Genomic DNA, 24,610 nt, shown 5'->3' with positions numbered 1-24,610 from the left:
CTACAGATTTCCTCTTTGTAAATACACTCAAGCTTGCAAAAAACCCAAACCATCAAACAGCAATTGTTCCTGTGGGTCACAGCTTCATTTCACTTTATAAAACTTTGTAAAACATGCCGCAGCTCTTCTGTGAGATTCTTCATCTTTCTGGGCCCTCTTGAGTGGCTGCAGCAAAGCCCTACAAAGTACAAGCTGATTCTCAAGAGAGTTGAGGGAGAACCCTACTGTAAGTCCTATGGATGATCTATAATTCCTACTGTGCTTTATTTAAATCATACATATGGAGCAGCAAGTGTTCAAATATCGTTGTCACCAGGAAAACAACAGCAATAACAAAAAATACTGAATCAAAAGTGGATCTAATACCCTTACAAATGAAGAATGGTGTCAAATACTGTTAAATGCATCGTTCATATAGGATCTTTCTGTCAGACTTGCCTAGAGAGTCCTTCCAGAAGGTTGAGTCGATAGGCTACAGTGGTCAGGGTAGAAAAAACCTCCCAAGTTTCATCTCTAGAGCTATGGGGTTAGATAATTAAATTATTCAATGAAATTATAGAGCATAAGAGATCTTTCTAGTTCTACCATCTATCCATATATAAAAGAATAGCATACTTGTCTATTCAACAGCAAACTAATAACACTACTTAAAATACTCTGTGGAATCATACTCAAACAAAATATAATGCCTGCACATTAATGCATAAATACACGTTACCAATAAACCAGGTCCTTGGCTGGTCCTCCTGGAACTTTGCTGAGCTGAGCATCTGCTTCAGCATTATGATTAACTCCTTCATTATTTTCAATGCAGGGCTCAGTAAGAAAACTACATGGCCCAGCAGGTCTCTCTTACTCAATCTCCAGATTCTTGCTTTTGCTAAGTGTTCCTTCTCTCCTCCCATTTCCAGCATCAGTTCTCCTCAGTCTTGTCATGCTCTGATGTATGCACTTTGGAAAGCTTTCTGGCACTTTCTGAGCTTTGATGTCTTCCCTCATCAGCATGCTTGATTTCTGTTCCCTGTGAAGATGTTACTTCTTTCTTGCCAGCAGCAACTCCATTACTTCCTGCAATAGTTGTCAGAGGTGACATATTCTACCTCCATAGGGACCATCTTAAAAGGTGTAAGCTCATCAGAATGTGCCAAAGCTGATCAAAAACAGGAGTAACAAACAAGAAGAAATTTATTCCCTCTCCTTGGGTCTGCATCCCATAATCTTAATGGTGCCACCAAGCTCCTTAAATAAGACTGAGATCCTGCTCTGGTGACATGCTGTGTATATTGTATATTATGGAAGACCTTGAGAATCAAAAGTCTCTAATGAAAGTATCATATTAAGTTGCTGCTTGTTTCTTCTAGTCCTTTCAAACATACTTCCTGCCAGGAAAATAAGCTTTGCATGAAGTATTGTTTTAAGCATAAAGTTAATGGCTCTTTCCTAGTCACCCAGTCAATTTTAATGTGATAATTACTTGTCGTTTCACAAGTGAGAATTACAGAACAAGGAAAGGGAGGACCCTGTGCACACACAGAAACAGACAATAGATGCAAGCTGGTTTTTTCAGTGTGATGAGTTAGATGGCAGATTAAATACAACTCCAGAAAAAGCAAGGAACTGAAACACTGAGCAGCCAAGAACAAAATTAACAATAATAATAAAAAAGTAATAATAATACATTTTAAAAAGGATGATATTTCAGGCCATTCCAAACAGTAATTTATTTTCTGTGGAACATCACCATGGCAGCCCCCACAGCAGCATCAACATCTTTCCCATAAACCACAGGGAATGGAAGAATCCTTTCCACTTCCTGCCTCAGCACCTCATTCCTGGCAAGAGCACTCCCACTCCCCAGAATTCTCCGCACGCCTGTCTCCATCAGGCGCTGCACTGGCAACATGGAACAGAGGTTTTCAATGACACCGCGACACAAAGCTCTGGTTACGTGGCCCAGGGAGAGCTCAGAGGCAGCAATGCTGGTCACTGAAGCCAACTGCTCAGGAATGTGTCTCTCTCCAAATATGGTTGGGTGGACTGAGAGACGGCTGTCATTTTGGCCCAAGGCTGCTTTGATTATCTTTGCATAGATGGCAGACTCTTGAATCTGAAATCCTGCAGATCAGAAACACCATGTTATTACTCTGAAGAGGTTGGTATATGTTACATGTAGAGACTTAAAATGGATATTGAGCTATTTGTTCAGAAAAATGGTGTATACCTTCTTCCTTTGTGACAAAGGTAATTGTTTTTCCAGGATTATGAACTCAGTTCTCTCATGCAAATTTATCTACCAGAAAACCTCTTCTGACTAAAGAATTGGCTGTTTCTAGTAATACACTATCTCTGCCTACACCATGCAAAGTCACAGAAAACAGCACGTCTTACAGACACTAATGGCAGCCTACACACACAATTCAGCCACTGAAGCTGAATGCTGAGTTCACTTCAAGATCTCACTAAAAAAATGATTTCAGAGCTTATTTCTGTACTGTGGAACCCAGGAGATTAGAAAAAATAGACAACAACAATGAAAACCAGAACACCACAACTATAAATGCCACATTTAAAGCACTTAGATGATAATATATGGGTTTAAATCTTAAAATCCAGACTGCTCTAAAATATGCATTAAAAGCAACAGACAAAAGTCAAGGGACTCCTTTGGACTGCAGCCATACAAAAACGTTGGCTGTTCTAGAATTTACTGACCTTTCCTTTTAAAAAACAACTTGCAAAAATACATACTTTTCTGCTATTGAAACAAAAGAAACCCTCAAATCTAGAGGCAATGTGAACACTGCGCCCAAAGATGACTGTCCAAACACATTCACTAGCTTCCAAAAGAAATTCCAAACATCTAGGAAGCATGACCCAGGCACTACATCCTTGCTCCTCATATGACATGACAAAACAGCCCTAGGCTTGTTCCTTTACTTTGCTGATCAACCACAATTTTAAGCCTTAATTACCCTTAAATAACTCACCTAGCTCTGCTGTCCACTGTGCCACCATGCCCACAAATGTTGCTAGCACATTGCCCCCATTAAGCGATGCTGCCACTGCCAAGTAGTCACCATCAAAGTAAGGAAAGTAAGTGACAGCTGAGGAAGGATCCGGTGTCTCCGGAGGCTGGAAGCCCGAGGGCATTGAGATAGTCAGCTGAGCAGAGGTACTAATATTGAGAACTAAAGCAAGAAAGAAAAAATTAAATGTTTCCAGTCCTACTCTGAAGGAGAACAATGAAAAAAACAAGTAAGATACCAAATGATCGTACCTGCATCAGTTCTTTCAGTCAGACACGAGTAAACAGAGCACTGGAAGTCTCCCAGAGCAATTCCTACTTTTGTTCCCTTGGGTATTCCATGCCATGCAGAGATTGTCCTGCCTGCAATACTGCCAGGGTCTCCCACCTCTGGAAGCAAGTGAACAGGAAAGCCAGACTTTTTCAATCTGCAATCAGAACAATATCATTGCAGGAAACAATATCATTGCTGGATTTACAGATGCTTTCATCTGTTCAGAAAGCTCAGTCCTGTGCAGCATTCCAGTTCAATAGGTTGAGTGAAATAGAAGATTCTCGAAGAACAAATAGCTTTTCTTTACATACAGTGTAATTACCTGAGATGAGATAGCAATACCTGTGTAAAAGTCAGACAGACAAGCAGATCCACAGTCAAGAGACAATCATAAAAATTCAGCTTTAAATTCTTCAACAGAATTTTAAACTGTCATGCAGTTAGTGGTTCCAAACCAAATCACAAACAGTTAAGTCCAACAAACTCCTTACCTAAATAAACTGCAAGGCACACTATTCTGCTACAGCAAAAACAGGAGGTTAGTGGAAGTTCAGCATGCCAAGTCCGAGTTTCTGACACTCTTTCAAGGTATTAGACACTAATTTACCTTCACGAGAAGATCTTGGAATCCTGGCCTAACCTATGCCCTTAAATACACACAGCCTTATGGCTTTGCCCTGAAAGAGCAAATCATTAAAAATAAATAAATAAATAAAACCAGTTTCCTTCAAGACTTCCCATAGCCTAGAAAACTGAAAGCATTATCACTAATCAATCTCAACAGTTACAAGGGAGCTCAGTTGAAAAGAAGTAGACAGTATTAACAGCGTTTTATTATCACAGTCTTAGATGCAGCATTCCCATCCCATCCCACCATTACACAACAGAAAGAGAGAACAACTCTGATAAGCCTCCCAGCTATACTCTCTCAGATATTTCTAAAAATACAGTGCCAGATTTTATGTAACTTAGACATATACACCTTCCAAAATCCAACAGTCCTTCAGTACAAGCCACACCACAACTAAGACAACTTTGTATCACTCTACTTGTAACACATTCATACCTAGGGACCAAAATGGCATTCACTTTGCCTGACACCAGGCATAAAACCCACCGAATGGCCTTAGCACTTACATGTCAGTATTCCAGCTTTTGTTTCTGGAATTAAAATATCCCCAGCTGGCGGCATTCTGGACAGACATGACTGGCTTCTTCAAGTCACACAACATGGCAACCACATAGTCATGGATAGTACCAGCTGCATCGTAAGACGTCAGAAAGTCTGGACTTTTAAACAAAATGTTTTAAAAAGAAAATCAGCAAAGAAAGCTTTTAGACATTGAAAGCAAGGTTATGTGCAGTACTACACGGAACTTCAGATGTATGCAGCCCTATCTCCTAAAAACAAAATAGTCATCTCAGTATCCCAGTGATCAAATTGGATTTTGTGAGCTGTTATTGTTTTCTGTTAGTTCATTTTTGCTTGTTTGCTGTTGTGCATGTTTTTAATTGAATTTGTTTTCCAAGCTCTTACCACAGCAGTACTGCTCATATATCCCCTCAGAAGACAGAGACAGTGGCTCTAAGGAATGAGCTGTCTAGGTTTGAAAGAACAATACATCAAAATATATAAGGAGGTTAATAATTACTTGTACAAGAATGTCACATTCCAGAGCATTTGCAAAAAATAAGTAAATTCCTGCAGTATAAGATTTATACAAATGGTTGTCTACCAAGTAGAGAAACAGAACAGCAACAAATCAAAGACATTGGGCTAGTGAGTTGCACAGCTCTAAAGCAAAATCGCATCACATTTCAGGTGTCTACTGAACATACTGACTGTAAACAACATCTAATAGGTTTGTCTCTATTTATTTAGCCTCAACTTATGGATGAGGAAGACATCATCTCTGAGAAACGTAGCATCCTGCAGATGAAACTGAAGACCAAATCCTTCTGCTGCAATGTCGTAACTGAAAAACTGCATCCTCTGCAAAAATGCCACAACAAAGCAGAGCATCAGTAACAGCTCATAAGAATCTTGGTGTCTAAAGAAGGAAGGAACTGAAATTAATTTAGGGATTGTTTCTTTAACATCTGGCAGCAACCAGCCAAAGCACCTCTGTTACTGTTTTAGGCATGTTTGTACTTTCCGTGATCTGCACAAGCCAAAGTTAGGGTGTTCAAGCTATTGTAGCAGACCTTCTTTGAGCAGTAGGCTGGACTATAATTATTCTATTTCTATGTAGTCAAAATATTTTCCTTTTATTAAAAAGATGTGCAGTATTTTTAATGAGGTCAGAGAGACCTGCATGCTCAGTTGCACAGTTTATATTAAAAACTGCCATTATAAATACTCTCTGACTACCTATTATTATGATTACAAGCCCCTGAGCTCATAGTTGTATTAACACGCTACAGGGATACTAATTGTCACATAAATTCAAGATGAGAAACCGTAAGTGAAACAGCCTGACACAGCTACCCTTTTGAGAAACAATATACCTTTTCTTCAAATACCAGTAGATGGTGGCACACCCAAATCCTGTAGCCAAGCTGATATGTGACTGTGGCAGAGGAAGAGAAGAGAGGAAGGCAGGACTGCAGCGGCCATCTTGCCAAGTAACGAGATGACTGACTTTGTCCAGCTCAAAGATAGGGCCAGTAGCACCCTCTGTCCACTTGCAACCTGAAACAACAGCTTCTGAGAAATCCAGTAATTACCAGCCATGCACTCTCTGCCTGGCGTTCTTTACTTCTGGATGCTCTGAGTTGGTCAAATATAATGGAAAAAAGAGCAGAAACAGAGCCAATAGTGATTAGAATTAAATTAGTAGAAAAGGATTTAACTCAGTATTATCAGTCCAGCACTTTTTTAGTTTTCAACAGAGACTACTACACCTTTTGTTAAGCTGTCAGATGCTTCTGTGCAAAGGCATCAGTTAAATTATGGCAACTTCTTGCTGCTGCACAGAGCCTTCTCAGCAATGCCTGCATTGGTTCCTGCTTCCCATCAGCACTCCTAAGGCAGATTACAGACACTTCAGAGCAGCAAACCAAGCAGAGGCTGAGCTCCAGCACTTGCCTGTAATGTTTGCCTGTAGTATGCTCCACAGCACAGCTTCAGCCTCTGCCAATTCCTGCTCTCCCAGTTAATGCTGGGCCACAATGTAGGGACAGGACAGGCCATGTGCTGTCTTCAATTGGTCCAGGGTTTTGGTTTTGTTGTTGTGGCAGGAGGCTTTCAAGCAGTGCTGTGCCACTTTTCCTACAGGTCACAGAAGAGACCTGGCTGCTTAACTGACTAACAAAATATGACTGAAAAAGTGTCTTGGGCTGGACTTAGGGCTTTGAATGTACACACACACAGTAAAAAGCAGACATGAAAGCTGGGAAGTACAAGAAACACAACAAGCAAATGGGTGCCTTTTCTTGCTGCCTTAATTCCCTGTTCTATCAAATCTGTTTGAAACAATTTTCAAAATGCCCAGTCCTAAATGGATTCAAAGAAATATTATTAACCATAAATCTAACCCTAAAGGATGCTATTAAAAATCTAATTTGTACCCCAAAGTGCATGAATTCACTTAGTCTACTCAAACAAATGAGAGCAAACATCCTCTTTCACGAGATAGAAATGAAACAAAAGTAGAATGTGGCTTTAGGAAATAAAATATTAACTAATATCACATAAAAATCTGTGTCTATCACATACCCAAGAGGTTCTGTTATACAGCCCTTGGGACAGCTGGAAAGCAAGCAACAGCTCCTTCAATCCATCAGCCTTTGGATTTTTTTTTTTTCTTTGCAATCATTTTAGTATTTAAAGTAAAACTGCAACCAGTAATGAATAGCATTGTGTCCCTTCAAGCAATTAAAACTCTGGCAACTTTTGATAGGCACTTTTGGAAAATTTCTTCTGCAATTTACAATAAATCTTTGCTTATCTCCTCACTATTGATCTTCAGTTTTTCTTTTATTGTGCTTCCAAGCAGCATTTCAAATTAGCATAGCAATATTCCCTATTGAACAGCTACTGCTGTGCGTATTCTAACATAAAGACCAAGTATAGCTTGTTTTCCAAGGCATACACAGAACTGTTAATACTGTCAGAATCACTGAGAAGTATTGAGGTACCAAACAAGTAGGTGTTCTCTTTTTAATGTCATTCACCTCATAAAAAGGTAATTCATGCGGTCCAGAAGTTCTTTCAAACAGCAGCAGATAACAAAGGTAGCATATGATGGACAAACAATTAACAATTCACATATAGGTACTTCCTCCTTCACATTTATAACCGCACTCACTCTGCAGGGATCTCACAAGACTAAACCCTTCAAACAGTCTGTGTAAACAACATGGTTATTTATAGTCAGTAGCTGAAATGACAGCGATTAAAGCAAATTCCCCACAGAAGAAGATGAAGGTGAACATGCAGTAGTTTCCTACAGACCACTTCAGTGCTCAAAACTTGTTTTCTGCAACATAATACGCTACACAGGAATGCCAAAAAATTAATGTTACCTTGATCTCTTTTCCAAAATACAATCCCGTGCATTTGCCCTGAAATGCCAATGTGACTGACTCTTTGAAGCTGCTGCTGAGGGAGAGCAGCAAGGCACTCATTCAGGGCTCTTATTATCCTCTGGCTGTCCTGCTCCATTCCCTGTAATCATGAAACATTATACTGAGCATGAAGCCATTAGGACTCACTCACTGTATTTATTAAACAAGGCTACTCTAGTCAGAAGCAAGGAACAGAATTCATTTAGCTTAATAGCATGCATTAGAATAATATTCACTACTAAATTGAAAGAAAGGATACAAAATAAACCACAAAACCCTGAAACCAATAGTAGTGAGTTGAGAATGAGATAACAACATCTTGCACTGCAGGCCAAAGAATTCTTGATTTCTAAAGACTCAAATATACCTTTTTAAAAAGAAAAAAAGTCATGCTTTTGAAGACTCATGTTACTTTGATAGACCAGAATGAAGATTATAAGCCAAAGTATTTAAATATAGCCTACATAAAGATATACAGAAGTGCGTTCTTGTATGCATATAAGCTTATAGCTGCATAAACATGGGTGTAGGTAGAAGGGTTGGCCTGTTTGGTGCCTCTACTCAGAAATGAGTCCTTGGAAGCACAACACTAGTCCAGAGAATGCTGAGATTTCATGTTTATGATCTTGATTCACACTTTATTTGATTGACCAACACAATGGAACTAAAGTCCTTTAACAGGTGTGCATGCTTCTGGTTATTTCCACTGGGAATTTCCAGTTAGGATTTCATCTCACACCGAAGTGCAAAATACCCTCCCACTTGGCAAATACTTGTTGTTTGCTGACTCACAGCATCAAAGACGGGGTGATGGTTCACAGGAGAACAGGTTTAGATTGTCTTGTGACACCTGAGACTACAGCAAAAGCAGCAGCAGACTTTCTGCAGGCCTGCAGTGTCTCTGAAGTGAAAACTGAGCTTGGGGTACCATCTCAGACGTGTGGGAGGCTCAAGCGGAGGCAATTCATTTGCCTCTGTAGTGCCACTAAAGGAATGTTCCCAGCAGCTGCCTCCACTTTGAACAAAACGAGGGAATAAGTTCTTGAAGAATTACTATTCACACAGACTCTACAGTTCTCGTTGTAACCTGACCATTTCTGTACTTAACCAGAAGTTTGTGTTTGTCTTAAAACAGCTTTGCTTGGCTTACTCGAAGAGCAAGCAAACAGCATTTTAATTCTAATTTCAGATACCCAGAAACATGTAGCAAGCACCTCTGTCACTCCGGGCACAAAAGTAATAATAAAAAAATCCAGGAAAGCCATCAGATTGCCCGTAAACCAGCAACACAACCCAGCCAACACAAGGCAGCCATCCTGGAACCACCAGCAGCACTTCCAACCCTTACCTGCAGCCCAGCTTCCACACTGCTGCTGTAAGCCTGTGTCTCTCTGGAGCAGCTCTCTGCCACCACGTGCCCTCGCTCAGTCCCTGCTACCAGGGCAACCTTCACAGAGGTTGTACCCAGGTCTATGCCCAGCACGCAGGCAGAATCAGGCCCACCCTCCATGGCTCCTGGCAGAGGAGACTGACTGCCTTCACGTTGCCCACCAGCCTACACAGTGCCTGGGCACCACACACCGCGCTGCGCCCTCACACCGCTACTTCTGGCCTCTGAGGAAGCCGTGAGGCCCGGCGGCCCAGCAGCACGCAGTGAGCGGCACCCAGCGCTGAGAGAGCGGCCTGGACTCTGCCCTCAAGACTCCGGCCGAACACGTCTCCCCCTCACAGCGCCTGGCTGCTACCTCCATCTTGAGTGTGGCAAAACTCCCCTTTCCCCAGCCCTTCCGAGCGCTCTACGCATCATTAAAGCGCATTTCCAGCACGCAGCCCGAGCAGCAAACCCTTCCCTTCAGCTCGCACCGCTCCCCCCGCAGCCCGGACCCCGCACCGCTCGGACGCGCCCAAGATGGCGCCCGCGTGCTGCCACAGCGGGACACCGCGCGGCGGGGCGTGAGGCGAGGAGGCGATAGGCGGCCGCCTCACGTGAGGAGCTGAAAAGGGAAGAGCCGGGCGGCGTGGGACGGGGCCGCGGGGCTGGAACGAGGTAGGTGCCTTTTCCCGGGGTGTTGCTACTCAGGTATTAATGCACCATAAAGCGTGGGACGGCTCCGCTTCGCCCTGCCACTGAGGAGAGCGGGGACTACAAGTCCCAGCGTGCGCTGCGGGGCTGCGGTGGCTGCTGAGATTTGTAGTTCCGGGGGGGCGGGGGTCCCTCAGGGGGCGGGAGGAGGGTAAGAGCTGGTGGGGATAGAGCCCGGGCTGTGGGGGAGATGGGGGTTGATTAAAAGGGCAAAGCCCTTTGGGGCTGGGGTTGCTTTAGAGCTGTGAATGGGTTGGTGCCCTCCCAAAGTTTGTGTGCTCTGAGAAAAAACTACTCCCTGGCTTTATTTTTTTCCCCTGCAGTTCATCCACCATGAGGATGGGACGCCTCTTCCCTCCTGTGCTGCTCCTCGTGCTGCTGAGGCCTGGCGGTCAGTGCTCAGCTGTCACCGCTCCGGCCCAGAGAGGTGGGTGAGGGGGCTCCAAGGCATCCCCCACCTCACACAACAGGGGAGACCTCGCCTCCATCAGCTCTCACTGAACATCTGGGTACCTCATGCACATCAAGCAGTAATTATAAGCTAAATTTTAAGCACTGTAACCACCAAGTTACTGCGATCACAGCGTCTGTTTAAAGTACCCTGTTGCTTCCTCTTGTAGTGAACTTTTACTGCAGATCAAATATTTAGGTTGCTTCCTCGTGACGTGTTTGACAGTTATTTAGTTCCCCTCTTAAGCTGTTTAGTCTCCTTGAAGTACTGATTTATTTACTTATTCTAACATCACCCTGCAAATAGTAATGGACAATTTTCTTTTCCCCTCTCAGATGGAGTCACTGTACTGTCTGTCCCCAAGGTGGTTTTGTTAGAAAATGGAAGTTCAACAAACGTCACGATATCTCTGAGGTAAAACGATGAATTGAAACTTTGCTTTGTAGTTGGTTTTTTTTCTTAATGAAACTGAGAGGAGAAAGAAGGTAGAAATTCACCACGTACATAAACTTCCCTACAGACTTGGTTAACTGCTTAGAGAACCTGATGTGTGTGTGACTGGCCACTTCTAGTCCATGCAATCACTAGGTACCACTTTGGACCAAAACAGAGCTACAGCATCTGAAATGGCCACATACAGTTGGTCTCTGGCAATGTCCTCTACCATTTGTATGGAAAATCAAGCAGAAGGTATTTCATACTGTCTACCTTGTATTAGCTGATTGAATTGTCTTTCATATGTGAACATACAGCTCTTCAACTTCTTAAAGCTGAAGAGAAAGTTGCATTTTATTAGAAGGACCACAACATTTCACCAAGAAACAGAACTTGCCATTTCTAGCAAAGAAATGCAGTTACTTCAGATTAGGGACTGAGGCAGCCTGTCTCATTGTTCAATACAATGCATTGTCTAGCTGTGTTTTTACTATCTTGGGCCTTTCCCAGGAAAAGAATTAGCAGTTGCAAAGATTGTTTCAGGGCTGTGAGAGTGAACTCAGGCACCAGTCTAACTTGGCTCTTCCATCTTTACAGGGCTCCACTAAATGAGACATTAGCGATAACTCTTAATATCACACATTCATCAAAACACAGCACCATTGTTGAGCTACCAGATGAAGTAAGTAATAGAATAGACTCCTGACTCTATGCAAGAGCCTGTAGCTGGCACAGTGCAACTTTCCTCATTCTTTCCTCCACTTTGCCTTGCAGATTCAGCTGCCTGCAGGTCGCACTAAGGCAGACTTTCAAGCAAAAGCAGATGATGTTGGACAAGTAACAGTGTATCTTTATACCAGTAATTCCAACTTAACTGGGTGAGTCACTGGTTTTTAGTTCTGCTTACTATATTGCTTTGTAGAATCTGGACTTCACTGAATTCCCTCCCTGTAGCTAATTGGACATGGATAATATATAGTTGTGAAGATGTACTGACCTTCCAGCAACCCTCAAGGTAGTCAGATAACTATGAAGAGTGGTAATAATGATATTCTAGGCTTATACCAAGGTGACTGTGAGCTCTTATGCCTTCTTAGTCTCAAAAATACATATTCTGATACAGGAAACATTTGTTTGTCAATATTTAGCAGGAAACTGTGCTTACTGTGCAGAGCTTGTTCTGGAGAGCTAGTGCTGTATACCCACATAATCATCAGGAGGCGCAGGTCTTCTGCTCCCTGGTTATGGGAGCCCTCTGTTCACAGATTCTGGTCCTTTCTACAAGAAACACAGTCTAGCAAAAGGGAGAAACCTGGATTCTAATTCCACATTGCCCAGATGCTACTTATCAACAGGATACTCCTGTGTTGGTTCCTCATTTTACTTCTCCTTTTAAGACTTGCAATAAAAGCAGAGGTAACCACATTCACAAAGTGATCAACAGGCCAGGCACGATCATGGGGCTTTGCTGGCAGAACATAAAAATTGAAACTGCTCTTGCATAATAGACCTTGTGCTTAGACCGTGGAAACCATACACACAACATGAAGATTTCTATGTAGAACAGAAAGAGTGGAAGAGAAAGGAAGGATAGGTTGAGGATAAGAATGGGAAGTACCTAAATATAACAGGAGCACTAAAGAAAGGAGGAAACCAGTGGAAACCAGCTCTGAATCTTTGTTTTATCTCAGTGCCTGGACTCTACTTGCTTTTCCTCTGTGAGCAAAGCAAGGCAAAAAGACCATGAATGAACAGACAAATTAACCATTTGCTTGTACTAACCTTCAGGCCGAGGATTCAATTTCAAGTGATTCATAGCATCATAGTGAAATATGCTGATGAGGTGATTGGATGGATCTATTTCCTTGCTTGGTCTATCTCCTTCTATCCTCAACTGTTTGAGAACTGGCGACGAAAAAGGTAAGATGTGTTTGCAGGTCCCTTTAGCACTTCTGAAAATCATGTTCCTACATTCAGAGACATTCTTTGTTCTTGGGATTAACACGAATTGAGACTGGAAGAAAAGCAGAATAAAGATTAGGTTTACATTTATGCAGCACCAGTGAGCTTTTACATGTGTAGATCAGGAGAAACTAATTCTGAAGTTTGCCATCCAGTATTAACTCCTGATAGATGATGGCTTACATATTTCCTGTGATGTCATGTTGTACCTATCATCTGGCCACGTCACTTGTGCTGACATGCTTAAACTTTACTTCCCTTGCGAGCTGCTTGCAGCAATTTGTAGTGTTATTGTTAGATTAACTCCCTTTTAAACAAAAAAGCAGCTAGTAGGAAAACTATAGTATGAAAACTGAAGCAGTCACTTTGGCAAAGACGCACTGCTGCTTTTGTGGGTTTAGAGTGTGTAAGGTGGAATGATACAAAGATGGCAACCAATATTCAAAAGGTTATTGATAAGGAAAAACTCACCAATATGGATGCCTTTGCTGGGAAATGCTGAGGCAATCTCCACCAGGGAGCAATCTCCAAGAGATGCTGCCTTAGTGATGGTCAGCCCTTAAATGAGGTCTAGAGAAGGTGGAGTCGAGCTCCACCCCTTCTGGGAGCACAGCTAAATTACTCTCCCCTGTGCTCCCACAGCTGACCCAACACTCACCTCAGCTGATTAATCAGAGGTTCAGGCTGCGATTACCAATTTCCCATACAGACTGGCATGATTTTTATCAGGCTAGCTGAGCTCAAGAAGAGGTAAAATTAGACAGCAACAAGCTTGGCAGTAAGAGCAGTTGTGAACGCCAGTGCATTTCACCTTACTACTCAATGAGCTCAGCATCATGTTGTCACAAAACCTGCAGCTTTGGCTTTCAACAAAAATAATTGCCTATATTATCTATCCCTATTCTAGGGATAAGTAATCCCTTAAGTTGAATTATATTTTTCTCCTTCTCTAGCGTTGTTGGACTAAGCTTGGACTATATAGCACTAAACCTTACTGGCTTCATAGCATACAGTGTGTTTAATGTTGGACTCTTCTGGATTCCCTTAATTAAGGTAATCATTATTTTCTTTACTGTTTTTTATTAGTGTAGGTATCTACATAAGGGACTTATGACACTTAGCTAGTTTTGGTTTCTCTTACACTTAGGAAGAATTCTTACGCAGTTACCCCAGTGGAGTGAACCCTGTGGCTATCAATGATGTTTTCTTCAGCCTCCATGCAGTAGTTCTAACACTCCTCACCATAATCCAGTGCTGTATTTATGAGGTAAGACTCAACGCTGGACTGCTCTGGTCGCTCTGGCAGAGCTCCCTCTGTTGGACTCACTCTATACAGTCTACTCTGAAGCCATCTGTCTTCCCTCCCTTTCAGTGGCCTTCACAGTCCAGCAGCCTTGTCTTTTTCAAGCCAGTAGCCACTCCTGCAAGCTTTGCTACTTCAGCCTCATGAACATTCTGAGCTTACAAGTAAACTCTTTAAAGACCCCAAATAACTAAGGCAAATAGGCAAGTTACAAAGTTTCCACATCAACCTCTAGCCAGCACATAGATCATAATTTTACACAGCACAAATACTCACGCATGTTTTGATTCCTCACCTTTCAAAGTGTTCTTTACACTAGGAGATTTCCTGCAACCAGATAGACAAATCAACTTGACTTCCCAACCCCACCTAAAATAGCTGCAGAGGCCCATTTATAGTTCTCACCCACTTCTCAGGTGAGACTGATCACTAACAGTCAGGTGGTTATCGTAAGCTTTGATCTGAACAGGTGATTTGTTCTACTTAGTAACTGTTTCTGTTTTGAGGTGCTTCCTCTGTTGATGCTAAACCTGAAACTCTATCAGCATGTTTATCACCATTGTTGAAAACAATATCATTTTCTTATAGAGAATGGGGAGACAGCAACTCTTTTACTGCAGTGGCTTTAGTGGCCTTTTGCATACACAGGAACAGTTGATGTCATCAGGCTAAATACGAGAGGTGTGGCACTGAATCATAGGCATCATAAACCTTCAGAAATACTGCAGCAACATTTCTCTACTTTCTTATAAACAATAGCATTCTGAATATTGCACGTAAGCTTCTGCAAACCTACAGCTGATTGCTTAGAATTCCCTTGTTGTATGAGCCTTACTGGTATGGCAGTGGGTTTTGAACTGTAACCTTCTGTAGTGCTGAGCTTGTTTTTTATCTAACAAGTTGCTGGGAATGTAGGACCAAGGGCAGTCTAAGTATATCTGCATTTCTCTTTCAGCGGGCAGGTCAGAAAGTATCCAAAACTGTTGTTGGACTACTGGCACTTGCATGGATTTTTACATTTACAACGTTGTTTCTTGCTGCAGCTGAGGAGATGACATGGCTACAGTTCTTATTCTGCTTCTCTTACATTAAGTTAGCAGTCACACTGATAAAGTATTTTCCACAGGTAAGCCTGACCTTTTCTGGTTTTATGTTAGGGTGATGGTAACATAAGTCTAAAGCACATGTTCTTGAAAGTCAGACTAAACTAAACCAGCAATTGTTGTTTGTTGGCCTTTTAGTGAGAAAATAATGTAAAGCTCCTACATAGTATATATCATAAATGCTCACTGTTTTGTTGGGATTGCCCAGGGCCCAGCTACTAAAAAGCCCAAACAAAGATACCTTAGTTGTGAACTTTCTTGCCAGCTAGGAACATCTAACCTTATTTGAAGACTGGAATAAGATTGCCTCTAACACAATACTACAGCAGAGTCCTGTGTGGACTTAGTCTTGGCTAGGTGCTGAAACAAACGGGTCATGGGCACACTGAACTTCTTGTTTCAAATTCAGGCATACATGAATTTCCGTCGGAAGAGCACAGAGGGATGGAGCATTGGAAATGTATTATTAGATTTCATCGGTGGAAGCTTCAGCCTTCTGCAGATGTTTTTGCAGTCTTACAACAATGGTAAGACTGAATCTCAGCTGCTGGGGCCTCTTTCAGTGGGGTGGGAGAAACTTGCTAAAGAATAAACAAGAACTGACAGTATTTTACCTTGGGAGACTGTGCTGTGGTAGCTGTCCTTGTACTAAGAATGAAGAATGTTTCTATTCCTGGAAGATAGAAAAGAAAGTAGCTATTTTGAAGAGACAACGGGAAGAGTTATTTGCTTTGTACCAACTGTCTGTTAGTCAGTCTTCAAGTACTGAAGTAATGTAGGTAATAAATGTGAAGTTCTCTAATTCATATGGTGTGGTCTTGCAGTCATGAGATGAGACTAACTCATCAAGTTAGTCTTAACCTCTGATCTTGTGTTTGACAGATGAGTGGAAATTAATCTTTGGAGATCCAACCAAGTTTGGCCTGGGTGTCTTCTCCATCATCTTTGATATTGTTTTTATGGTTCAGCACTACTGCCTTTATAGGAGACGGGGCTATGAACCTTGTGAATAACATCTATGAGGATTAAAAACTTTAATGTGAACTTGCCCCTTCCTGGCCAAGGGATTTGAAGATGCCTACTACCAGTTATCAGAAATACTGATTCTGATCTGTTTATAATCTGCCCTGGGATGGAATGCAGGCTGCCTTGACAAATACCTTAAAGGACATCAAGCTATTTTAGCCTCCACTTGCAGATGGAAGCCGCATGCCTGTGGAAGCCGCAAAGCCAGCTTTAGCTTGAGCTGTCCAAGCAGCACATGGATCTTCTCAACTACCAACAGGAAAGAAACCAAAACTGCATTTTTTCCTCCAATTGTGCACCACTCCCAAAGTTTGGGCTTCCAAAAATCTGAGATCATATTAAAGTAACCACTTAATACCTTAAGAACCAAAGGAGGTCTGTGGATTTAAGTTCTGCTGCTGCTGACTCTTCACAGACCAAACCACAGTAGAACACCACTCGGAGTGGCTGGCAGCAGCAGTAGCGGTAACTGAAGGAGTAATAAAGTTGCTGGGGGGGGGAAAAGAAAACACAACTACAGCTGTTAGGACTCTTTCTCTAGGAAGAAGAAAAGCACTGGGAATAAGAAGAAACTGTATTCTTAGCTCACTTAAGCCTCTTTCAAAGGTGCTAAGACAAGTGCACTAACATAACTTTACTTGGTTCCACTGACATGTCTTGAACTCTAAACTGTGGATGGTAACGGATTAGACTGTCAAAGGTGTTGTTTTGAAGCGGATTGTGTTAATTAACAGCCCACTAATTAAAGGTCTTAAGCACATTTTTGTTCCTGTGCAACTTCCTTCACACATGTTGCGTGTTCTAGGAAGAAATTGCGACAAAAACCCAAGAATGAAATCAGAACCTGCTAACCTTGATTGCACTGTAATGATGTAGTCCAAAACCTGTCATTTGGAAGCAGAATTGATGCCTCAGCTGGAGGCATTTGAGTGATACGTCATTATTAAATGCAAGGAGAAACAGCTCAGGTAATCCAACTTCATTTTATTGTGTAAAATCAAGTGAAATAGCAGTACAAATAGGAGCGATTTTTTACAGTAACAAAAATAACTTCAGCTTGAAAACCTTTAAAATTTACCACTGAATTCTTAAGTTACAAAGTTCAAAAGCAGTATTGGAGTAATCGAATAGGTATAAAAATGGTAAACAGGCATCTGCACGTGTGCACAGAAGTCTGAGATCCAGTAATAAAACATACCTATATGGCACAGCAGTAATGTACTGAATAAGTTAGACTACCACCTCAAGTTCTATTTACAAGCTTACCTGAAGATTGCTTAAGGAGAGTATAGATAAATGAATCAACTGAGGTGGATTAACAACTCCAGTTTGGGCATAACTGTAAAGCTAGCTAGCTAATGAACCACTAATACGCCATGTCATTCACTTATTTGTGCAGAAGTTTAAATTTGGTCAAGAGGCACTTGGACAATTTACTGGCATGTTCATCTCTTAAAGCAATAAATCAGTCATTTGAACAAGCTTCCAGATAGAAAGACTAAAACCCACCTTTCCCACTTCAGCTCCAATAGAAGTGAAGAACTGAAGGCTGGATACAAGCAGCTCTTTTGGTAAGTCTAGCAACAGCATTTGCTTAATTTGCTCATCCTGGTCCATCTTACTTTCATTGGAACTTGATTCACTTGTTACAAATTACTTAGGAACAAGGATAATTAAGTTTTCTTCAATACCGAAGTTGAACTGTAGTGTCTTAAAACTTCTCATACCTGCTAAGCGTGCTAAATCTAACAGGTATTAATAACATACCCAGTTGTTTGGCTGAGAAGGCTGCTCTGGACAGCAGTTCTTTGCAGTAAGCCACAATGCCCCAAACCTTGGGCAGACTCTGTCTAACCAGCACACAATGTGAGATGAGTACAGTGCTCCTTCCTACAGCAGCATGCAACTCCTAGTCCAGGCATTTTAATTAGATAACATGGGAGGACAGGGCAGCTCAATTCTAAAAGCTAAAGTACAGCAAACCCTCTTATCTTACTTGGCAGGAGCCAAATTCCTCTTGAATAGGAAATCTTTGTGCTATAGAAGAATCCTATCAGAACTGAAGTTTTTCTGTGTGCTTCCTTAGGCTGTCAGGGTTTGGCCTGTCTTCCTGGAAGCCATGATTACAACAAGGTCTTCCCATGTACCTGCAGGGAAAACTTTATAGAAGCACTTTGGGGGCGACTAAAATTTAACTACTATTAATTACACCAGAGAAAGTAAAAATAGCGTTTACCACAGTTTGGAACATGTACTTTTTCCAAACAATCCTTCCTCACTTGATATCCACTCTATGCATCTCCCACCCTAACCCTTCCCCGGCTTGATCACTCATTAGGACATCATGGATTGCTGCACAGCCTTCTGCAGAGATTGCCTGGTCACCAGCAGCCGGACCACTTCCTCATTTCTTTTTGTCAGCCTCTTCCTAGCTTGGTCGTGGGTCACCATTGTCATATCCCAGCCATTCACCTGGGAAAACAACACGAGGCTTCAGGACACAAAGAGGCTGTTGGCTGACCTACACCTAGCAGCTCTTCCCGAAATCCAGTCTCTATGGATAGAAGCTGTGGACTTATAGGTGTCCTATAATTAACTGCTCTATAAGCACATCTAGTATGTAGTTCTCAGACCACAACTTTGTAAGCCTTACAAACTGCCCTGGAAAGTACCCAGGTATTGGGTTAGCACTTGTCTTTGTGCTTACCTGCATGATCTTATCCCCAATCTGTAGTCCTGCAATTTCTGCTGGGCCTCCTTCTGTCACCCTTGTTACATAAATACCCTGGGGAAAAGGAAAAAAAAAAACCATTCACTTCTTGTGAATTACTTCTGTACTTTACAGAAAAGCCATTCCACTAACAGTGCAAAAATACATGGCAGGATATTACAGCATTCTAGATAAAAAACAGGCTTGTCCAGTGTTGCAGAATAGAAAAGTTGAGGAAAGATAAATGTGGGCTCGGTCTGCAAAGGATACCAACAAAATAACCTCAGCCAACAACATGAGAGGACAGAATCCAGACACACTTGCTGGCTGGATTTGACATGCTCTGACCTTGTCAGTCTTATCTTCAGAGAAAGGATTCTGGGTAGGGTCCTGATCAATGCCACCTCCAATGCTGAATCCCAGGATCAAATTGTCACCTTGGCGAAGCTTATGTATTTCAATTCTTTGCTAAAAAGAGAAGATGACACAATAACTGCATTACGGTTACCGACAGGAATCTCAACACCTCTTCAGACCGTTACGTGTCTACCAGGTACCATAAAGCCCAGGTAACTCTAGGAGAGAAGGCTGTACCACAGCCCCAGCTGCAGTTCTCACAATACCTGCGGGTTTGATGGAGGACTAACGGATCTAAAAGCTGCTGGCAGCACAGAACTATCACACAGCGTTTGCTCTGTGTTGGTCACATACAGTCTTGAAGTGACGACTGGCTCTGAGCCATTCTCAGCCCTACCCTAAGACAGCAGGACAGGAAACCACCTGCAGGCAGGAGGGCACTCACACCATGAGACAGCTGAGCTCCGAGTCAGCCCTTCACCGCTGCCCTGAGAAACAAGGGCAAACAGTTCTCTTTAAACATGAGTCACATCTTGTCGGCCAGTCATCGCTCACACTTCAACCAACGTCTCTTTATCAGTGCCCTGACGTTCCTCCTCACCCTGCCAGTGTCAGCACCGACCTATTCATAGGATGTTTTCCCTTCGGAACGTTATCGGTGTTTCTGTACGGCAGAGCCGCGTTCCTTGAGTGCTGCCCGCTGAGCGCTGCCCACCATCGCGGTGCAGCGGGCGGCTCCTGCGGTCACGGAGCTGACACGGAAAGGCCCCAACCGAGACAGCGGCAGCCCAAGCTCTGCAACCCGCAGCCGAAGGGCAGGGCGTGCCCGGAGCCAGGCGGGCAGCTCCGCACGGCCCCGCTGCTCCCCTCAGGGGCAGCTGAGCGCAGGCTGCGCTTGTACCGCTGTAATTCAGGTCACTCGTCGCTCGTAAAAGCGCGTCCCGCGGCTACAGAACAAAGCGGCGGCGGCAGCTGGGAGCTGTCACACCGAGAGCGGCTCCTCCGGCACCGCGTCGCGGCAGCACAACTCCCAACTCCCGGTTAACTCCCCGTTAACTCCCCGTTCCTCAGCGGGCAGCCGGGCGGGACGAGGCGGCCCGGAGCTCCGTCCTGACTTCGGCTCTCAGCGGGAGGAAGAGAAGCGGCGCGGATCAGCTCCGCGGGACGGACAGACCCCACCCGCGCGGCCGCGCCCTCCTCCCGCTCCTGCAACCGGGACCGGCCCGCTCCCCCCACCCGCCCCGAGCCCCGCCGCTCTCCCACCCGCTCCCATCCTGCCCGGCCTCACCACCACCGCGGTGACGGGCTGTCCCGGCACGTACGACATGACCCCGCTCTACCGCCCGCCGCCGCCGCCCGAACAAAAGCGCCTCGGCCGGCCCCGCCCCCTGCTGACCTCGGCCAATCAGGCGCCACCTCGCCCTCCGCCTGGCGGCTCGCGCCGGAAGTGAGTCCGCTTTCCCGGCGCTCCCCGCGGCAAGATGGCTGACAGGAGCTTCCGGCGGGGAGGCGCACCGTGCGGCCGTAGGGGTAAGTCGGGCCCGCGGGCGGCCTCGGTTCCCGGAGCCGCGTGGCCGGTCCGGGCCGCGGTGACGAACGGCGCGCGCTGTTCCCGAGCAGGGCGCGAAGCGTGACGGGTCCGGCCCGGGGCTCTGCGGAGCGGCGCGCGGCCGTGGATGAGAGGTACGGGCCGGGGCGAGCGGGCGGTGCCGGGGGGGACCCGCGGGAGGCGGCCCTTGATCCGGGCCGTGGTCGGCGGGCCGGGCACAGCGCGCGTCTGCTTCTCCTCCAGCCCGGCTGGGAGCCAGGAGGTGCCCGAGCCCGGCTGGGAGCCATGGCCGCCGTGCTGGCCAAGCGCGACGGGCCGCAGTTCATCAGCGAGGCGGCCGTGCGCGGGAACGCGGCCATCCTGGATTACTGCCGGACGTCGGTGTCGGCGCTGTCCGGAGCCACGGCGGGGATCCTCGGGCTGACCGGCCTGCACGGCTTCGTCTTCTACTTCATGGCGTCCGTGCTCCTCTCCGTGCTGCTGGTGCTGAAAGCCGGGCGGAGGTGGAACAAGTACTTTAAATCCCGAAGGCCGCTTTTCACGGGGGGGCTGGTAGGGGGGCTCTTCACCTACGTCCTGTTCTGGACTTTCCTGTACGGGATGGTTCACGTCTACTAAAACCACCGTGGTGTTTAATGAAGCTGGAGGACTGTTGCCAAACGTCACCCACGCAAGCAGGCCACCTCACCTCTTAGAGCTGTTCATTGCTTGTATCCTCAATACTGTCAGTAAATGATGGCGGAGTATGAATGAATCGGTAGCACTGGTGTAATTAAATTGAATGTGAAAGCACTCGGATGCCTCCCATGAATGTTTGTTTGGTGGCAGAGCAATGACTTATTGCCCTTAACTGCTGCCGCAGCTGCAGGTTTTGACTACCTTAATTCCTTGCATCCTATGCGCTGTGGGTAAGAAATACCAGTTACTGCCTGTTGCTGCCTGCCCCTCCATGCAGATAGAGCACTATAAGAATCAGCCACTGACACGAGGAAGTATTTCACAGTAGCATGTAATTAAATGTATGCAAAGGTTTGGTACAGAAATGTATTTGAAATGCTCGTGTCAATGTTAACTTCCACCGCTGCTGTATGTTCACACTGTCAATAAATGACATTGTCACGGATGCTCCTCACTGCACGTACAGAAGTCAATAAGTGATGCTCTCCCAGGTCGATCACTCTGTTTTAATACCATTGTGTCCAGTGAAATCCAGGCACTCAAATACACTCAGCGTCTGATTACCTGCAGCTCAGTCAGCACTGAACCCACCTGTTACAGCCGCTGCTATTTTCTGCAGCTGTTACCATTTTGGTCTCTGTCTGGTCACCTTCTACAGCAGTTAGGTCACTTTGCTCTGGAGCTGCTTGCTCAAACGCTGTTCAGTGCTTGCTGCTTTCAGATGAAAGGCAAACACTCGTACAGTGAGAGGGTTTTGTCAAGTATTCTACAACCACAGCTTGTTCCATCTGGCTGCCTGGTCTGTGGGTCTGTCGTTCTGTCATTGCTTTACCAGAATGCCATAAAATATTACCCGTGTGTTAGACAAAGATTTGACAACATCAGGTTCTGTATTCAAAATGATTTTACAGAAAAACAAAAGTTCTGGCAAAACACAGGGTTGTACAAAGGGGGGTGGGAGGGGTTGGTACTGTCAGCATTGCCTCGCTCATGTTTCTTTTTGGGGGTAGAAAAAAGAGTCAGTGTTTGAACTCCTTCATTCGGATGCTTTTTCATGCCACCTTCTGCTTTCTGCACATTAACTGATACCTTTAGACACCTGCGCTGTTGAAATACGTTCTAAACTCGAGTTGTTTTGCAGAAGCCTGGATCACAAGGGAAGCTGGCATGTGCAACCTCAATAACTTGTTTCACAGCAGAGTCTTAACAGCGCTGCCCCAAAGCGACAAACCTTATTGCTGTACTTCAGGTACAAAAAAATACATCTATCAAACAAGATCCTGAGAGGAAAGCTGATTATGTTTCATTAACTGCAATGGAATGGTAAAACTAAGGGAGATATTCAGTGAGTTTTGGGGGTGCTGAATCCCCTGAAGACTTAAATTCAGGAAGAAGCTTTGGTCGTCTAACAAGGGCATCATTCTGTCAGTTGGAAGCACAGTTGGGCACAGTCAGCTTTGCATGTTATGAACGGTGAGCTATCAGGTCTCTGATTTGCACCTTGGCCTGATGTCACGTGTGGGGCTTACTACGTGTTATTATTACCATCTAGAAACTATTTAAATACAATTAAGCCCTGATAGAAAAAGGTCTGTGCTTTTCCATTGGCATGGCTAGTGTCTGTCCGTTATATGCAGGTGCTGCATATCTGTCAAGAGTTCTGGGTCAGAGAGGAGACTTTCAGTGTAAATACAGCACCAGGTTTATGCAGCTTATCCTAAACTATTGTCACTCCAGTGTTTAGTTCCATTTCCCAGCTGAATGTTTGACTAGTTGATATTCACTCGCATCTGCTCAGAAGAGGGAGCAGAAGGAATAGAGTGAACTGGGTGGGGTTTGCTGTTAATGGCTGAACTGGGAGTTTGCCACTTCTAGCAAAGGTGAGTTTTCATTTAGGAAAAAAAACCCAAACATTTCTCAGAACAAATGCTTTTGAAAGTTAAAGCAGAGGTAGGTGTCGCATGCTGATTGCATCTGCGTATAACAGCAGATCACAGCAGCTACCTGCAATGCCATCCTCTCTACACCTGTCCCAGCAAGGACGCTGCAGCAGGAGGCCTTTAAACCTTGTGAAAGGGCTAAGATTTCAAAGAGAGGAATATTCACCTACCGCCTTCGTGAGTCGGTTCCTGTCAGCTCAAACAAATCCAAACTTTAAAAGAAAAGAACATTATTTTGTAAGCATTTGCCTCCTCTTACAGTAATCGCATCCCCACTCGAGCATAAATTCACAAGATGGGTTGCAGTAACTTAGTTTTCTCTTGAGAAACAACAAAGCACCTGTGGTTCCTGGGAGATACTGAAGTGCTGGAATAGTGGATGGCTGTCTTCTACTTTTCCCTTCTGTTACATTTGGAAGAACCCAGCACAGTCTGTTTGACCTGACCGAGTTTTGCTTTTCAATCTCCACAACATTACTAATACTTCCAAGGTACAACAAGCAATGGCAGAAATGTGAAGTGGCCTGTCCAGATCTCTCCCCACCACGAGCAACACAGAGAGACCAACTCCTAGCAAACAAAACCAGCCACTAACCAAGAAAGGAGAAATGACTATCTCCATGCACACACTCAGTGCTTTGTTGCTTTTCAGTATGCTAAAATACTCTCCCTGTCCATAAAATACTCCTCTGCAAGCTGTTATCTTTTCTGTCCTCTGAAGTAATGGTTATTTGGATATAACTGTAAATGGAGAATCTGTGTAGCAGATGAGGTAGCTGGGAGTCAGCCGTGGCTGAAACTGACTCTCCATTCAGAGCTGCTGTGGACGTTCCCAGGAGAGACGAGCAGAGCACCTCATTATACAGCAGCTGTAAAGGCTCTCCCTGGAGGAGCACTGCTCCTAGCTCTGATGGTTACAACAAAAACAGGGCAATAAAAGTAATTGAGCAGTACAGGATAATAAACCATTTTCGTCTGGACACAGCTGCTGTAATTCTACAGTGCTGCGTTCCGTTGCACTTCCTGACAAGAGCAGTCCTGCTGCTTTATATCTAATCTTGCAAATAACAAAAGCGAGAGTTGGGAGCTGTGGCTGCAAGCCAGCGGAGCAGGAGAAGAGTTGATTGTTGGCCATGACCCTCCTC

At 44.3% G+C, this 24,610-nt stretch overlaps 4 protein-coding genes across 9 annotated transcripts; 2 read left to right on the top strand and 2 right to left on the bottom strand.

The window, feature by feature from the left end:
* Positions 1 to 299: 299 nt before the first annotated feature.
* SHPK (sedoheptulokinase) lies at positions 300 to 12,747 on the bottom strand. Of its 3 annotated transcripts, none has more exons than XM_072353360.1 (8): positions 12,620 to 12,747; positions 7,827 to 7,968; positions 5,808 to 5,991; positions 5,189 to 5,292; positions 4,437 to 4,584; positions 3,278 to 3,453; positions 2,988 to 3,188; positions 745 to 2,115 (listed from the first exon to the last, which is right to left on the bottom strand). In XM_072353360.1, exons 2-8 carry the CDS (start codon positions 7,963 to 7,965, stop codon positions 1,721 to 1,723), a joined length of 1,347 nt encoding a protein of 448 aa, XP_072209461.1. In that variant the 5' UTR covers positions 7,966 to 7,968; positions 12,620 to 12,747; the 3' UTR covers positions 745 to 1,720. The 3 variants fall into 3 exon arrangements, with proteins under 3 accessions (XP_072209460.1, XP_072209461.1, XP_072209459.1); XM_072353358.1 differs by lacking the exon at positions 12,620 to 12,747 and adding an exon at positions 9,217 to 9,378; XM_072353359.1 differs by lacking the exons at positions 5,189 to 5,292; positions 12,620 to 12,747 and adding an exon at positions 9,217 to 9,378 and having other exon boundaries at positions 300 to 2,115; positions 4,437 to 4,589.
* On the top strand, positions 9,780 to 17,190 carry CTNS (cystinosin, lysosomal cystine transporter). 2 transcript variants are annotated; one of them, XM_072353361.1, is made up of 11 exons: positions 9,780 to 9,915; positions 10,275 to 10,378; positions 10,738 to 10,816; positions 11,435 to 11,519; positions 11,612 to 11,715; positions 12,626 to 12,757; positions 13,753 to 13,852; positions 13,947 to 14,066; positions 15,058 to 15,228; positions 15,615 to 15,732; positions 16,088 to 17,190. In XM_072353361.1, exons 2-11 carry the CDS (start codon positions 10,285 to 10,287, stop codon positions 16,216 to 16,218), a joined length of 1,134 nt encoding a protein of 377 aa, XP_072209462.1. In that variant the 5' UTR covers positions 9,780 to 9,915; positions 10,275 to 10,284; the 3' UTR covers positions 16,219 to 17,190. The 2 variants fall into 2 exon arrangements, with proteins under 2 accessions (XP_072209462.1, XP_072209463.1); XM_072353362.1 differs by lacking the exon at positions 9,780 to 9,915 and adding an exon at positions 10,068 to 10,102 and having other exon boundaries at positions 16,088 to 16,992.
* Positions 17,191 to 17,201: 11 nt separating this feature from the next.
* On the bottom strand, positions 17,202 to 20,705 carry TAX1BP3 (Tax1 binding protein 3). Its single transcript, XM_072353363.1, has 4 exons — positions 20,587 to 20,705; positions 19,290 to 19,409; positions 18,939 to 19,016; positions 17,202 to 18,703 (listed from the first exon to the last, which is right to left on the bottom strand). Exons 1-4 carry the CDS (start codon positions 20,623 to 20,625, stop codon positions 18,566 to 18,568), a joined length of 375 nt encoding a protein of 124 aa, XP_072209464.1. The 5' UTR covers positions 20,626 to 20,705; the 3' UTR covers positions 17,202 to 18,565.
* A 34-nt stretch (positions 20,706 to 20,739) lies between these two features.
* On the top strand, positions 20,740 to 21,970 carry EMC6 (ER membrane protein complex subunit 6). Of its 3 annotated transcripts, none has more exons than XM_072353353.1 (3): positions 20,740 to 20,828; positions 20,919 to 20,981; positions 21,091 to 21,970. In XM_072353353.1, the coding sequence occupies exon 3, from the start codon at positions 21,133 to 21,135 to the stop codon at positions 21,463 to 21,465; it is 333 nt and encodes a 110-aa protein (XP_072209454.1). In that variant the 5' UTR covers positions 20,740 to 20,828; positions 20,919 to 20,981; positions 21,091 to 21,132; the 3' UTR covers positions 21,466 to 21,970. The 3 variants fall into 3 exon arrangements, with proteins under 3 accessions (XP_072209454.1, XP_072209456.1, XP_072209455.1); XM_072353354.1 differs by having other exon boundaries at positions 20,761 to 20,822; XM_072353355.1 differs by lacking the exon at positions 20,919 to 20,981 and having other exon boundaries at positions 20,742 to 20,828.
* The last annotated feature ends 2,640 nt before the right edge of the window (positions 21,971 to 24,610 follow it).

This window comes from Excalfactoria chinensis, chromosome 19, assembly GCF_039878825.1.
Source record: "Excalfactoria chinensis isolate bCotChi1 chromosome 19, bCotChi1.hap2, whole genome shotgun sequence".
NCBI classification, from domain to species: domain Eukaryota; kingdom Metazoa; phylum Chordata; class Aves; order Galliformes; family Phasianidae; genus Excalfactoria; species Excalfactoria chinensis.
This window is presented reverse-complemented; position numbering and strand designations above follow the sequence as displayed.

What these genes read in the sequence shown, in the direction of transcription:
- EMC6 (XM_072353353.1), top strand. Translation starts at nt 21,133, where the DNA reads ATGGCCGCCGTGCTGGCCAAGCGCGACGGGCCGCAGTTCATCAGCGAG.
- SHPK (XM_072353358.1), bottom strand. Translation starts at nt 9,378, where the DNA reads ATGGAGGGTGGGCCTGATTCTGCCTGCGTGCTGGGCATAGACCTGGGT. An exon ending in TACTGGTATTTGAAGAAAAG is followed by an intron (nt 5,293 to 5,807) that starts GTATATTGTTTC and finishes GCATTTTTGCAG; the next exon opens with AGGATGCAGTTTTTCAGTTA. An exon ending in ACAGTGGACAGCAGAGCTAG is followed by an intron (nt 2,116 to 2,987) that starts GTGAGTTATTTA and finishes TCTGATCTGCAG; the next exon opens with GATTTCAGATTCAAGAGTCT.
- CTNS (XM_072353361.1), top strand. Translation starts at nt 10,285, where the DNA reads ATGAGGATGGGACGCCTCTTCCCTCCTGTGCTGCTCCTCGTGCTGCTG. An exon ending in CACCGCTCCGGCCCAGAGAG is followed by an intron (nt 10,379 to 10,737) that starts GTGGGTGAGGGG and finishes TTCCCCTCTCAG; the next exon opens with ATGGAGTCACTGTACTGTCT. An exon ending in TTTGCAGTCTTACAACAATG is followed by an intron (nt 15,733 to 16,087) that starts GTAAGACTGAAT and finishes TGTGTTTGACAG; the next exon opens with ATGAGTGGAAATTAATCTTT.
- TAX1BP3 (XM_072353363.1), bottom strand. Translation starts at nt 20,625, where the DNA reads ATGTCGTACGTGCCGGGACAGCCCGTCACCGCGGTGGTG. An exon ending in AGCCCGTCACCGCGGTGGTG is followed by an intron (nt 19,410 to 20,586) that starts GTGAGGCCGGGC and finishes TTCTCTTTTTAG; the next exon opens with CAAAGAATTGAAATACATAA. An exon ending in CTGAAGATAAGACTGACAAG is followed by an intron (nt 19,017 to 19,289) that starts GTCAGAGCATGT and finishes CCTTTTCCCCAG; the next exon opens with GGTATTTATGTAACAAGGGT.